At 39.2% G+C, this 13445-nt stretch overlaps 1 protein-coding gene across 2 annotated transcripts in view; it reads left to right on the forward strand.

Annotated features, from left to right (window-relative positions):
* The first annotated feature begins 505 nt into the window (after positions 1–505).
* Positions 506–13445, forward strand: part of PPM1D (protein phosphatase, Mg2+/Mn2+ dependent 1D) — a 51122-nt gene continuing 38182 nt past the window's right edge. Inside the window, exons 1-2 of one of the 2 annotated variants that reach the window (XM_007481753.3) lie at positions 506–1256; positions 5646–5871. In XM_007481753.3, coding sequence (XP_007481815.1) covers positions 797–1256; positions 5646–5871 — 686 coding nt within the window. In that variant the 5' untranslated portion in view covers positions 506–796. Of the gene's footprint in view, positions 1257–5642; positions 5872–13445 lie in introns of both variants that reach the window. The other variant, XM_001362074.5, reaches the window with a different exon arrangement.

Consider the following 13445-nt stretch of genomic DNA (forward strand, 5'->3'; position numbering starts at 1 on the left):
GCCCTGACAAGGCGGGGTCAGTCCGGGGAACGTGAAGGGCGCGACTTTGTCAGAGCTTCCCCACTTTCTCCCTCAACCTGACAGAGGTTTCTCGCCTTTTCTTTTCTAAGTCAGTTCTCTAGCCTCTCATTATTGGTTGGATCTCCCCGCAGCCGCTATTTTTCGCAGGGGACCAAAACGAAGAAAAAACCACACACTAGTCAGAGACTCGACCTCCACCGAGTTAGAACATGCCCAGCCGGGGAAAGGACGAACAAACGCTATTCTCGCGAGATTTCCTCTAGCCTACAGGAAGAGGTACGGGGTTGGGGAAGGGGAATAAATAACAGGGAGGTGGGGGCGAATAGGTTTGTTGGTGGTGGGAGGGAAATGGGTGGCTCTGCCTCGTTTCGGGATTGGTCCGAAGTCGAGGTAAAGAGTCGGAGGGGAGAGTGACGACAGCTAAGGGGAATGACGGATATGAGTAAGTAGGGCGGGGCGGGCAGGGTATAGTGGACGGAAGGGTGTTGCGCATGCGCGACTCCAAGGCGCGCCGAGGGATCGTTGTTACCTCAGCTCAACGTTCAGCTCCCGTGGACAAGTCTCGACCCCACGCGCCCTCCCCCCCCCTTCCTTCCAAGCCCTGTTCCGGGCCCGCCCCCTCCCCCGCCTTCTCCTCTCCGCTCTCCCCTCCCCCCGCTCGTCGTCGTCGAAGATAAACAATAGTTGGCGGCCGGCGAGCGCGCTACCAGGACCTCGCGGGGCTGGGCTCGGCGGGCGGGCTGTGTGGGGCCGGCAGGGTCCCGGCCAGCCGGCCATGGCGGGACTCTACTCGCTCGGGGTGAGCGTCTTCTCCGATCAGGGCGGGAGGAAGTACATGGAGGACGTGACCCAGATCGTGGTGGAGCCAGAGCCGCCGGTCGAGGACGAGTCCTCGCTGGGGCAGTCGCCGCCACTCCCCGGGGACGAGACGGGCCCCGGGGGCGAGGGCCCCTCGGCGGCGTCCCGGGAAGGATCCCGCGAGCCTGCTGGCGGCGCCCGGGCCTCGTCGCCAGCCGCGGGCCGCAGCTGCCTACGGCGCCGCCGCCGCTCCTCAGTGGCCTTCTTCGCTGTGTGCGACGGACACGGCGGGCGGGAAGCGGCCCAGTTCGCCCGAGAGCACCTGTGGGGCTTCATCAAGAAGCAGAAGGGATTCGGCTCCGCAGAGCCGGCCGAGGTGTGCGCCGCCATCCGTAAGGGCTTCCTTGCCTGTCACCTGGCCATGTGGAAGAAACTGGGTGAGTGACTCTGACTGTGACCGGGTCCCCTACCCCACGCGCGGGCAGCTTTCCCGTTTTCCCGCCTTCCTGCCTGGAGTCTGGTCCCTCTGTCCTTGCGTTGCGCCCCTTCCCACTCCTAGCCTCCATTCCCGAAGTGAGAACAGACCATTTAAAACTGGGCGCCTAGTTTTGTTTGAAAGACGAAATAACCTGGTCGTCCTGCCTTCTGTTCCTGCCTCCCCCGTTCCCCAAGTCTGTAATGGGGACTTGTTCCATTTGAATGTGTCTCCGTCATTCCCTTTGCGTGCTGCTCTCCAGAGGACCAGGCGCACTGCGCTCTTCTGCCGAAGTACACTTTTGGTGTGTGTTCTGTAAAACTGTTCTTGACATTCGGGAGTGGAGTTGCAAAGTAGGCTTCAGAATTGTAGAATGAGGTGTTCGCACATCACAGAGTTGGAACTTCAGAAGCCATCTAAACCCAATTCATACCCGAAAAAGAATTCTTCCTGCAGCTTGCCAGACAAGTGGCCCTACATGTCTTTTGTCAAAGACCTCCCAAGGTGATCACTTTGGCTTTGGAATAAGTAGTTCCCAGTTGTAGGAAGTTTTTCCATTCCTAGAGTCTAAATCTGCCTCTTTGAAGCTTAGATTAGTTTTGTTTTTGAGCTCCTGATTCTGCCCCTTGGGATCTGGGCAGAACAACTCCAACTCCTTTGATGTGACATTCATTCCTTCAGCCCTCTCTAAGGCAGCTATTATATATACACGTATATAATATATATGTAGTGTTATATATTACATATCTAACTCCCAGGTTAAACATCTCTAATACTTAACTAAGAGACTGAGGAAATTCTGTGATAAAGGACTGCAGAATATTTTGAATATCATTACCAATTGCTGTCTAGAATTCCTTTAGGAATCTTAGTTTTAAGAATTGCAATCTAAATAATTGTGTAGTAATTGTCAGCAGAAATAGATCTAATTGGGTATTTTTAGAAAATGCTAGCAAAATTTGGTTTTGGAATCCAAGCAACAGCGCTCCCGCAAAAGGAGCATATAGTTGAGGTTACATTTTGAGCTGTTCCCAAATGCAAGAAACTTGGTCTAGAAAACCTACATTCAAATCTGCCTGTGATACTAGCTGTGTGGCAATGGGCTCACCCAGTGAGTCTTTTGGCTTCTCTCACTAGTAGGCTGGAAACTCAGATGAGGATGGGGAAGAAGGAGGGAATTTCCACATAGTGGCAAGCTCCTGCAAAACAAAATGTAAGGTCAGGGGAATTAAACTGCTTAATTTCTACTCATGTACCTTACTTATATAGATATGTTAGTTTTGTGCAGATCTTTTTAACATTTTTTTGAGGAGCATACTTAATTAGCCAAATATGAGGTATTTTTAAAAATACTTGTATAGCAAATTGTGCCTATGAACTAGACTCCTCCCCAAATCGATCTTCCATCTGCCTGACTTTCTGCCTAGAATTGTTTGAGTCATGGACTGTCTATAGTCAGCTGTTGATAGAACGATTTCCCAACTAATCCCAGAAGCCCCTTTATATATTTTTGTTGTTTTTGACTATGAAGAAAAGAGTTGAAAGTAACGCAGTAAGTTCTGGAAGTGTTTCACAGTGTTGTATCTTTTGTACAGTCTACAGAGACTACAGACAGGTAACAAGATGAAAAGGGATTGAGACATTATTTAGTATTACTGTGTATTTAGGGGAATCCTGACAAGTTTAGTGTTTAAATAAAAACAACCTTATTGACTAAGGTACTTTGCTTAGAAGCACTATTGCTATCATGGAATAGGCCTTTGTTTATAAGCATTTCTAGAAGAGATTTTATTATATTTATTCATGAATGTTTCTAAGCTCATTTGGGACAAATAAAAAAATGTATTTTATACCACAACTACAGACTTTTATCCCCAAACTTTGGATAAAATAAGCCTTATTCACCTAAATGGTTTTGTTCTTTATTAGTACATAACAAAATATGGAAGGCTTGATACTAAAGAGGTGTATTTGGTATGTAATATTAGAAGAAACCTCCTAACTACTTGAGAAGATAAAATTTAGTAAATAAAATATTTTTTAAAAAATGTATCCCATACTTAAATTTTATTAATAGATTTTCTTTCCAGCTATCATACAAATTACTAACATAAAAATTACTACAATTCCATTGTAAGGTTGTGAGAATGGTTAAGTAAAATAGGATGCCATTATGTGATTTCGAATGGTGGTACATACAGGCTTATTCTTTTTTATTAGCCTTCTGTTTAATAGAGAAGAGGCCTGGTGTATGTTTTCTAAGTTCGAGTCAGTGTTGCCTAGTGTTTTTGATTAGAGTTTTGTTGCCATTTAAAGTTATACTTTACATAATTGTAATAATCTTTTGTTTCTAGTTTGATCATTTCATATTATGTGAAGATTTCCTTCAGTTTGTTTTCTGTTGTTCCTCATGGTCCAGTGATGCTGATATCTTAAATTTTAACTGGATATGAAATTTATTCTCAATTTAAAAATTACAAATATTGCTACAGATAATTTCATTAACAGGTTCCTTGGTGTATAAACCCTCTAGTATATCTCATGTTCCTTAAGAGATGTCTAGCTGTATTTCTGAGAACTTCATGGTTTAGTATAACTAATTGCAAATTTTTTTCTCTTTACACTCTTCCAAGTATCATATTCCCCAAATGGATGAAAGGAGAAATTAATTTATCCAAAAGAAAAGGAAAATGACTTTTTGTTTACAAGTTGAGGGATGGAACATATTATAGGATTTATATAATCGGATGCATTATGACAAATTTCAGTATATCTTTTTCTTTTTATCATTAATAAGCCTTTTCATTTTAATCCCTTGTCCATATGTTAGATATTGATTAATTAATTTGGGCCTCCACTTATGTGAGCAGTATTTCTTAATTTTCTGTCTAACTAGATGGTATGTTTTATCTAAAATTGATACGATTTTGAAAAATCCAGAGTTTTTTCCATTGTCCAATATGCTTTCAAAGAAGATGGGGGGAAAAAGAAGATAGGGATGGAGTGAAGTATCTAGGATGGTAAAATATGACTTCTACCACTTTTGTGACCTTTATTTTAAAAAAGCATTATGTTCATATAAGTATCATGATAAAGGGTTAGAGGAAAATGAAGTATTACTTTTCCAAAACAGAATTTAGTTTAGGGAAGTTTTATTAAGTTAATGCTGTAGTATCTATTGGCAGACTTAATTTGGGATCATAATAAAAATGAAAAGGAGAGTAAATTTGTTTTTTGACCTCAGATACAGAGCTGGAAAGAACCTTAGAGTTAATTTAGTCCAGCCCTTTTCCTTCCTTTCAATGCATTTTGTAGATGATGGACCTGAGACTCATAGAAATTAAAAGATTTGTTGAAGGCCACAAAGCTAGTTATCCAAATAGAGACTCAGATTAACAGATTGTACTGTTAAGGCTTAATAGGCTTTAGTATGAAAGAGAAGTTGGTGAACAAGGATATGGTTCATTTATCTTCTGCCTAACCTATAATTTCTCTTTTGAGTTATATTCTCCTTTGATGATGTTTTAAGTTTGTGAGAATGCATCTATGCTCTGCTTTTATTTGATTATATTTTTAAAATTGTAAATAAGTAAATAAGCTAGTAAAGAAGCTATTTCTAATGTCTTTTGGTAAAAGGCAAGATTGTCTCCATTGAGCAGTATTTATTTATAAAAATGAAGGGTTAACATTTCAAAGTCAACTCTTTTTTTTCTTTCTACATATTCTTTAACTATCCAATAAATACCATCAAAGCTTTTGGTTGAAATCTGTTTTACTTATGTTATCAGTGGTTCCAACTTCATCCTGTTAAGACATTGTTAACATTTGAGTTTCTTTAATTCTTTGAATTTAAAATAGTTAAATCTTTGTATTTGGTATTGTATTGTGATATCTTTCAGTTATGACTCATTTCTTCATTTATGTGATTTTTCCTTTGTTGTTAAGTTTCTGGTTTGTCTTATGTTGTAGATGCTGAATAAATCAGCTTTCTATAAAGTTAACATTGAATTGGAACCAATAAATGATCTCTCCAACTGTCAGAAATAGGCAATTTAACACAGATGAGTCTTTAAATATCTAAAACCAAAAGAATTTTGCAGAAATAATAGTGATAAAATTGAGTGACTTTATTCCAATTGAACTAATGGAGAAATGAACTAGATAAATATATTTTTGATGAATACTTATCTACTATGATCAATATTAACCTATCTCATTTGAATATCTGATGGTTGCTTTGTGTTGTGATTAAGTGTTAGCATGGTAGTAGTATAGTATTTGCTAATATTTTTTTAAGTTTGTGTTGAAACATATAAGAATAAAACCTACATTTCATTTCTCATTACAGCAGAATGGCCTAAGACTATGACTGGCCTCCCCAGCACATCGGGCACAACTGCAAGTGTGGTTATCATCCGAGGCACAAAGATGTATGTAGCTCATGTAGGAGACTCAGGAGTGGTCCTTGGAGTTCAGGATGACTCAAAGGATGATTTTGTCAGAGCTGTGGAAGTGACACAGGACCACAAACCTGAACTTCCTAAAGAAAGAGAAAGAATCGAAGGACTTGGTGGGAGGTAGTATATTAAGTTTTGGTTTTTTTTTCTTTTTCTGTCTTACTGTCCTTTTAGTAAGGAAACAATTTCAAATGTCTTAGTTGTATACAGGATGTGTATTTGTCTATACGCATCCTTAGTATATTTCTCTTTTTAAAGTTGGAGGCATTCCTTGGCTTTCTTCCCACATTGTAGTGCAGTATACAACATCATGCCTGGAGTTAGGAAGACTTGCATTAAAATTTGGCCTCAGATAGTTATTTCCTGTGTGATCCTGGGCAAATCACTTCAACTCTTGTTTGCTTCAGTATCCTTACCTGTAAAATGGGGATAATGATAACATCTACCTCCCAGGGTGGTTGTGAGGATCAAATGAGATATTATTTATAAAACTAGTTAACATATAGTCATATGACTATATAAATGTTAGTTGTTATAATTATATCTGAGGAGTTCTCTGGTTGTCTAATTGTAATTCCCTCTTGCCACATGACCTATAGAACCTTTCTTGTCATACAATTCCTTGAAATTCCTTTTATTCCTTTATTCTTTATAGTTCCTACTGATATACATTGCATCCTACTTAAATCTATCATGCCTCTCTCTCCATTACCCTCTGTGTGATATTCATTTAATTTTTTAGAAGCTGTAGAATTCTGCTTCTTGCTGCCATATAGCAATGCTTAGAAAATGGTAGTATTGGAAAAATGGGTGTTTGCTTTCATGGAAAGTTTAGACTTGGTAAAAGAGCTTTGAAATCTTCTGAAAGCAATCCAGACTGCTTTCCCTTTCAACTTTGAGCTGAGCTTGTTTCCTGCTTATATTTTCTGTCCCAGATATACTACTGGATGAGATCTATGGGATGTCTATTCAAATGCATAGTGAAATCTGGACGGATTGACTTCATTCACTTAAACTGTGAATAGACAGACCAAGTTCCTTTGAGTTGTTAAACAGCTCCCTTCCAGAAGAAGTGACTTGGAGCATGATAGATTCAATATAATGTCAAATCTACAGAAAATGGCATCTGGAGGAATTCACCAGCCTTAAGGAAGCCTTCTTCAAATTGGACTCTGTACTACTTTACTTCTCTTCCATTGCAGTAACATATACTTTTAGTGAGGGAATGATAAGTAGCTCCCTGTTTTATGTCTTTTATTTGATGCTTATTATCAGAGGGTCATTGAATGTTATGATTTCTATTACATTTTCCAAGGAATGATGTTGATGTATAGAGGGAAACATTTTGCTATAAAAGAGCCTAGAAGATGGCATTTTGTCCTAACAATTGATCGTTTGTTGATTTTTTTTTTAACCCCTACCTTCCGTCTTGGAGTCAATACTGTATATTGGATCCAAGGCAGAAGAGTGGTAAGGGCTAGGCAATGGGGGTTAAGTGACTTGCCCAGGGTCACACAGCCGGGAAGTGTCTGAGGCCAAATTTGAACCTAGGACCTCCCGTCTCTAGGCCTGACTCTCAATCCACTGAGCTACCCAGCTGCCCTGTTGATTTTTGATAATCAACAAACAATTTATGCAGTGATATCTTATATTCCCTACACCTTTCAGGCAATTGCAAGATGGAGAAATTTGGCCCATTAAAATTTTTTTAAACCCTTAGTTTCTGTCTTAGAATTGATACTAAGTATTAGTTCCAAGGCAGAAGAGCAGTAATGGCTAAGGAACTGGGGTTAAGTAATCCCCAGGGTCCCACAGCTAAGAAGTGACTTAGCTGTATTTGAACCCAAGATTTCCTATCTCTATGTCTGGCTTTCTATTTACTGAGACACCTAGCTTCTTGGTCCATTGTTGAATGAGAAGCCTGCTTGTTCCCTAATAAGAGTCTTATTGAGTGGTTCCTCAATTTATATATAAATGAGTAACTCTTAAAATTTTTATATAGTTGGAAAAGTAGGTAGATAGGTTTATAGTTTTTTTATGTTCACTTGACCCTTTTTGTGTATGTGTAAGGTATTAATAAGATCCAATAATTAAAAAAAAAAGTTTGATATCTTCACTTCCTTTGGAAATCTTGTTTATTTATCCCTTAGTGCTCTCACAATTCTTTTGTCTTTGGCATAGATTTTTCATATACATTTGGACTAATCCACCTCCTTTTCCCATCTATAAGTGCCATTTCTCCTTCCTCTATGAGCCTTTTGATATCTATTAAAGGCCAAGTGTAATGTTTCCATTATTCTTTTTCTTTTTTAAAATTTAAAACTTTTTAAAAAATTACATGTAGAAACAATTTTTGATAATTTTTTTTCTGACATTTTGCAATTCATATTGACCTTTTCTTCCTTCTCCCTCAAGCAGTTCCACTGTTCTTGATGAAAATTAGTTTGTTGAGATGATTTTGCAGAATTTTTTGTTGTCTTTCTTTCATTTTCATTTTTGACTAATATCCTTTGGATGATTTTGCATACTTGGATATCTTGCCTAGTTTTTACTTTCATTGCTTCTCTCTGATTTAAAATCATAATGCTTTCATTTTTTTACTTTCCTTTTTAAAGTTACTCTAGAAATGGATTATCTTTTTTCATTTCTACTATTAGCATTGCATTAGACTAGCAAATAATAATACCAACCTGAAAGACTTTCAGTTACAAATTGCTATTCCTACTCCCTCAACTCATTAAAGGTTGCATAATAGCCTTGGAGTTTGGGGTTCCAAAATGAGGCAGGGTTCAGTTCAAGGTGAGAGGGAGGATTAACTCAATACCAACCTTTAGATATATTTTTTCTTTTGCCTACTGAAGCCAGATTCTGCTGTTATTGCTTCCTTTTCTTCTGTTCCTTCTAACTGAATGTCTGAAAGTAGTATCTCATGTCAATATTCTTTTCATTTAGTATAGTCTTTTTGTAGCCCAAAAGGTCCAAGTTTTGTCTAAGTTTAGCTTGGCACAATTAACTATATTGGTTGAGTACTTTAGTTTTATACTTCTTGATTGATGCTATTCCTTACCTTTTTTCTTTCAGAGTTTAAATGGACAAAATTCCTGATGATTGATAGTCCAAGAATTGTCATCTGGTGGTGTTTAACCATAAGGATAGGATGGTAGAAGAGAAAGGTTTTTGAAAGAACATTTTGGTAGAATTTAATCTCCTAGATAGTCATATTTTTAGCAGGGAAAATATCCTTGGATGAAATGCTCCATTGTTTTATTAATATTATTTAAACCCTTATCTTCCATCTTATGATTCTAAGGCAGAAGAGTAGAAAAGGCTAGGCAGGTTAAATGATTTGTCCAGGATTATACAGGTTAGAAATGTCTGATGCCAGAGTTGAGCCCAGGACCTCTCATCTCCAGACTTGGCTCTCAATCCACTGAGCCACCTAGTTGCCCTACTCCATTATATTTGTTAAGTAATTGTTAAAGCCATAAATTATTCATTTGTCCCTTCAACATTTGATTTTACCCTATTTTGGAGAAGGTAAACAGTAAAGCTTGGTAATAGCCTTGCAAATTAACCTAAGATGCCACTGTAATGAAAACTTATGTATTTGAAGTAGAATTTTTAAAAAATCAATTTTTATTCTGAACTTAACTAACATAAAGCAAATAAAGTGAGCATTTGTGTATATCTAGTAGACTAGAAAAGAATAGTAAATGATACTGCAGGTCTCTTATTATGTACTACTCGCATAATTTTAAAAGTTATTTGTAATAAGGTCAGCTCATAACTTTCAAAGTTATTCTGCTTATCTGGGTTCAAAGTGGACTCAGTACTACATCTATACTATGCTGCCTTCAAAGAACTTACAGTCTAGTTGAGAATAATGTACCAATACAGCTTTAATGCACTATTGTATGATAATTGCATTAGGAAGCTATTAAAGTGCCTTATGACATCTGAGGGAGGATGTTATTTATAAGTAGCATAATCAAGGAATGTTTTTTATATGGCATTTAAGTTGGCTTTAAAGGATGAATGTGGCTTCAACAACAGAAGGGAATGAAAGTATTTCAGGCATGACCCAAGGCATGGAGGTACTGATGCATGTTCAGATGACCCAGAGCATTGTAGTTTCTGTGGAATGGAGGAAGCAGGACAAGATAATGTAAAGCTAGAATGATAGAGCAGCATATTTTTATGGGAGCTTTGAATGCACCAGGCAGAGGCATTTTAATTGAATTCTCAGTTGGTACTGAAGATATTTACTCAAGAGATATAACATAACCACATCTGTTCATAGGAGAATATGTTGTCAGCAGTATGGGGAGGAGAGGCAGCATTCTATAGAGCAGTGTTGGTGAAGTATTGGCATGTATGCCCAGCCAGCATGGGGCTGCTGCTCTGTTCTCCCTCTTCCCAGCACCCAGGGACATTTTTTTGCATGCCCCCTCCCTCTGTCTAGCAGCCCAAAGCAAGCACTTCCTACCTCTGCTCTCTCTGGTAATTGGAGAGGGTGGGGTGGTATGTCACAAACACCTTGAATTTGCCCTCTGGGCACTGGAACCTGCCAGCCTGCTATAGAGGATGGAGAGCTGACTTCTTCATACACTGACCTTGGGCAAGTCACTTAACCTCTCAGTATTATAGGCAGCAGATTTGAATTGAATATAAGTTGTAGAGCTCTTAAGCTTTAGAGGAGGAAATTCCTTATACTATTCCTTGGTGGAGGAAATTTCCTTATACTATTGAAATCACAGTTCTAGGCCCTAGGCAGCCAGGGGCTCAATGGATAGAGCACTGAGCCTGGAGTGTGAAATATCTATGTTTTTAAATCTGGCCTTAGATACTTATTAGCTGTGTTCCAGGGCAAATCAGTTAGCCTCTGTCTGCCTCTGTTTTCTTTTCTTTTCTTTTTTTTTTAAATAAAAACCCTTACCTTCCATCTTGGAGTCCAATACTATGTATTGGTTCCAAGGCAGAAGAGTGGTAAGGGCTAGGCAATGGGGGGGTTAAGTGACTTGCACAGGGTCACACAGCTGGGAAGTGTCCAAGCCAGATTTGAACCTAGGACTTTCTGTCTCTAGGCCTGACTCAATCCACTGAGCCACCCAGCTGCCCCTTGCCACTGTTTTCTTAACTGTAAAATGAGGAAAATAATATCTACTTCCCAGGGTGGCTTTGAAGATCCAATGGGATAATATTTATAAGATGTTTGGTGAATAGTAGGCACTTAAATACTTATTTCCTTTACATATCCTTCAATGAAGTGTAGGTAACAAGACCTATTAGGGAGATCATTGTAATTGTTCAATCAGATGGTAATGAGGGCTTGTAGTTAGGTGATTACAATGGAAATATAGCAGATAAAAGGTAGTACTCTGGTGAAACTGACCATACTCAACAACTGTCTTAATTAGTAAGAGAAATGAAGGATTTTTTTTGTTTTGTTGTTTTTTTGTTTGTTTGTTTTGGCTGGGCCTTATGTGGCTCTAGTTTGTGATCAGGAAAGGCTTGGGGAAGCTGGGGTCACAAATTGTGACTGATAAAGGCGTGGTTACAGTAGTGATTGGAAGGGGCCCAGGGTTCTCTACCCTGAAAGCTGTGGTTGGTGGCTCCTTGGCTTGGGGGCCTGGGAACTGGGCAGACAGGTCCTCAAGGACAGGGCTATGGCTGGGAAGACTCTGGGCCATATGTAGCCCATGAAGTCTTTGGCATAGTGAAAAGTCCTTAAAGGTGATCAATGATTGGGATTTTTGGTCTTTGTACTCTCATCTCCCAGTCAAGCACTTTGCACACATTGAGTTTTTAATAAATGATGTTTTGCTGAATTAAAAATATACAGTTTATTAAATATACTTCATTAGTACCCTTTCCATAATTTTTTAAATCACACAGACTTGGTTGGCCCCTTGTAGTATTTATTGAAGTCTTCCATTGGCAATTTTTCCCAAACTCTTACCTTCTGTCTTAGAATTGATACTGGTTCTTAGGCAAAATAGTGATAGGGGCTAGGCATTGGGGTTAATTGTCTTGCCCAGGGTCACACAGCTAGGATTTGTCTGAGGCCAGATTTGAACTGAAGCCTGGCACTTGTAAGGGGGGAAAAGGGTTAATTTTTAAAGGGTTGGACTTGATTATTTAAGAGTTTGGTCGCCAGGAATTTAATTAATTCCAAAGATTTTATTTATAATTTATTTACAAAATGTAGAAAGAGTGAAGCAAGAAATCAGAGAGAGGATAAGGTAAGATGTCTAGCCTCAGCACTAAGCAATTTTTCTCCAGCCCCTGGCTCAAAACTAGGCAGGGGAGTTTAGCCCTCAACTGGATAGGCCTTGGCCCTTATATAGCCCAGGATGTGGGGAAGTCTCTTCAGAAAAATCCAGCAGTTTAGAATCATCCTTTCACTCACCCAAGTGTCAGTCCAGTCAGCAGATTCTTCTGCCTCTCTTCACCAGCCTCAACTCGAAAGCATGAAGAATTACACTCCAGCAGAAATGGAAGTCCCAAGTTGGACTCCACTTCAAGAATCCTTATCTCTACTTCCAAAAATGAAGAACTGAGTCTCACAGGAAGTGACAGCCCCTTTTAAAAATATTTTCTTTTGCTTCACTTCCTGTGCCTTCCCCTCATTCTACATCTACCAATCATAGTTGATGCTCTGTTCTAGGACTACCCAGAAGGCAGTTAATAGATTCTGATTCATTACCCCTTATCACACATGTCGGTCACAGATCTCCCACTTCATGACTAAGTGGAATATTTGCACTTTTTATGATTGAATTGGAAAATAGGCAGGTCTCCATACTTAACTTTTAAGTAGGGCATTTACACTTATGGGGATTAAAATAGAAAAATAGTCCTGAGTTACAATTTAAATCTTCACAATCAGGGAAGAGCTGAATACCTTCATTGTTACAGTCGGGAGAGCCAAATCCAATCTTCACATACTCTATCCATTGAGCTGTCAACCTTCCTCTTCCCTTTTGACAATCATTTAACATGCAGTAGGGAAGTAGTAGTGAAAAAGCACCAGCATTTATTGTTTTGGATACAAATTTTTTCATTGGCTTCTGACTTGCTTATATATTTATAAGTGAGTGGCTATATCCAAAACAATAGACTCAAATGTTTTTCTGGATTCTAGGAGGGAGATAATATTTTAGCACTGATCGTTTTGGTGTGGTTAGAAGCAAGAGAGGCTTAATGGTAAATTAATTTAGTATCTTTACCTTTGGAATATACCTAACTTATTTTGGAGAGCATATGCATAAACCCTAAATGTGTATAAAAGTCCCTTTTTATAGCTCTTTTCAGTCACCAAATCTTATCTCTAGGCCTTTTCTATATTTTGCATCTATTTTTTTTTTAACCCTTGCCTTCCATCTTAGAATCAATACTGTGTATTTGGTTCTAAGGCAGTAAGGGCTACGCAATGGGTTTAAGAACTTGCATAGGGTCTCACAAGTAGGAAATGTCTGAGGTCACATTTGAACCCAGGACCTTTCATCTTCAGGTCTGGCTCACTATCGGTGATGGTGAACCTTTTAGAATGCTGGGTTGGCCCCCCTCTCCCTGACTGCGCCATGCTCTGTCCCCCCTCATTCCGTAAGTCCCCCTACCCCCCTTACTCCAGAGAGGGGATGGAGGTAGTATTCCCATTGAGCTGCTAGGCAGAGGGGCGGGAATGAGAGTTG

Source organism: Monodelphis domestica, chromosome 2, assembly GCF_027887165.1.
Source record: "Monodelphis domestica isolate mMonDom1 chromosome 2, mMonDom1.pri, whole genome shotgun sequence".
Classification (NCBI taxonomy): Eukaryota; Metazoa; Chordata; class Mammalia; order Didelphimorphia; family Didelphidae; genus Monodelphis; species Monodelphis domestica.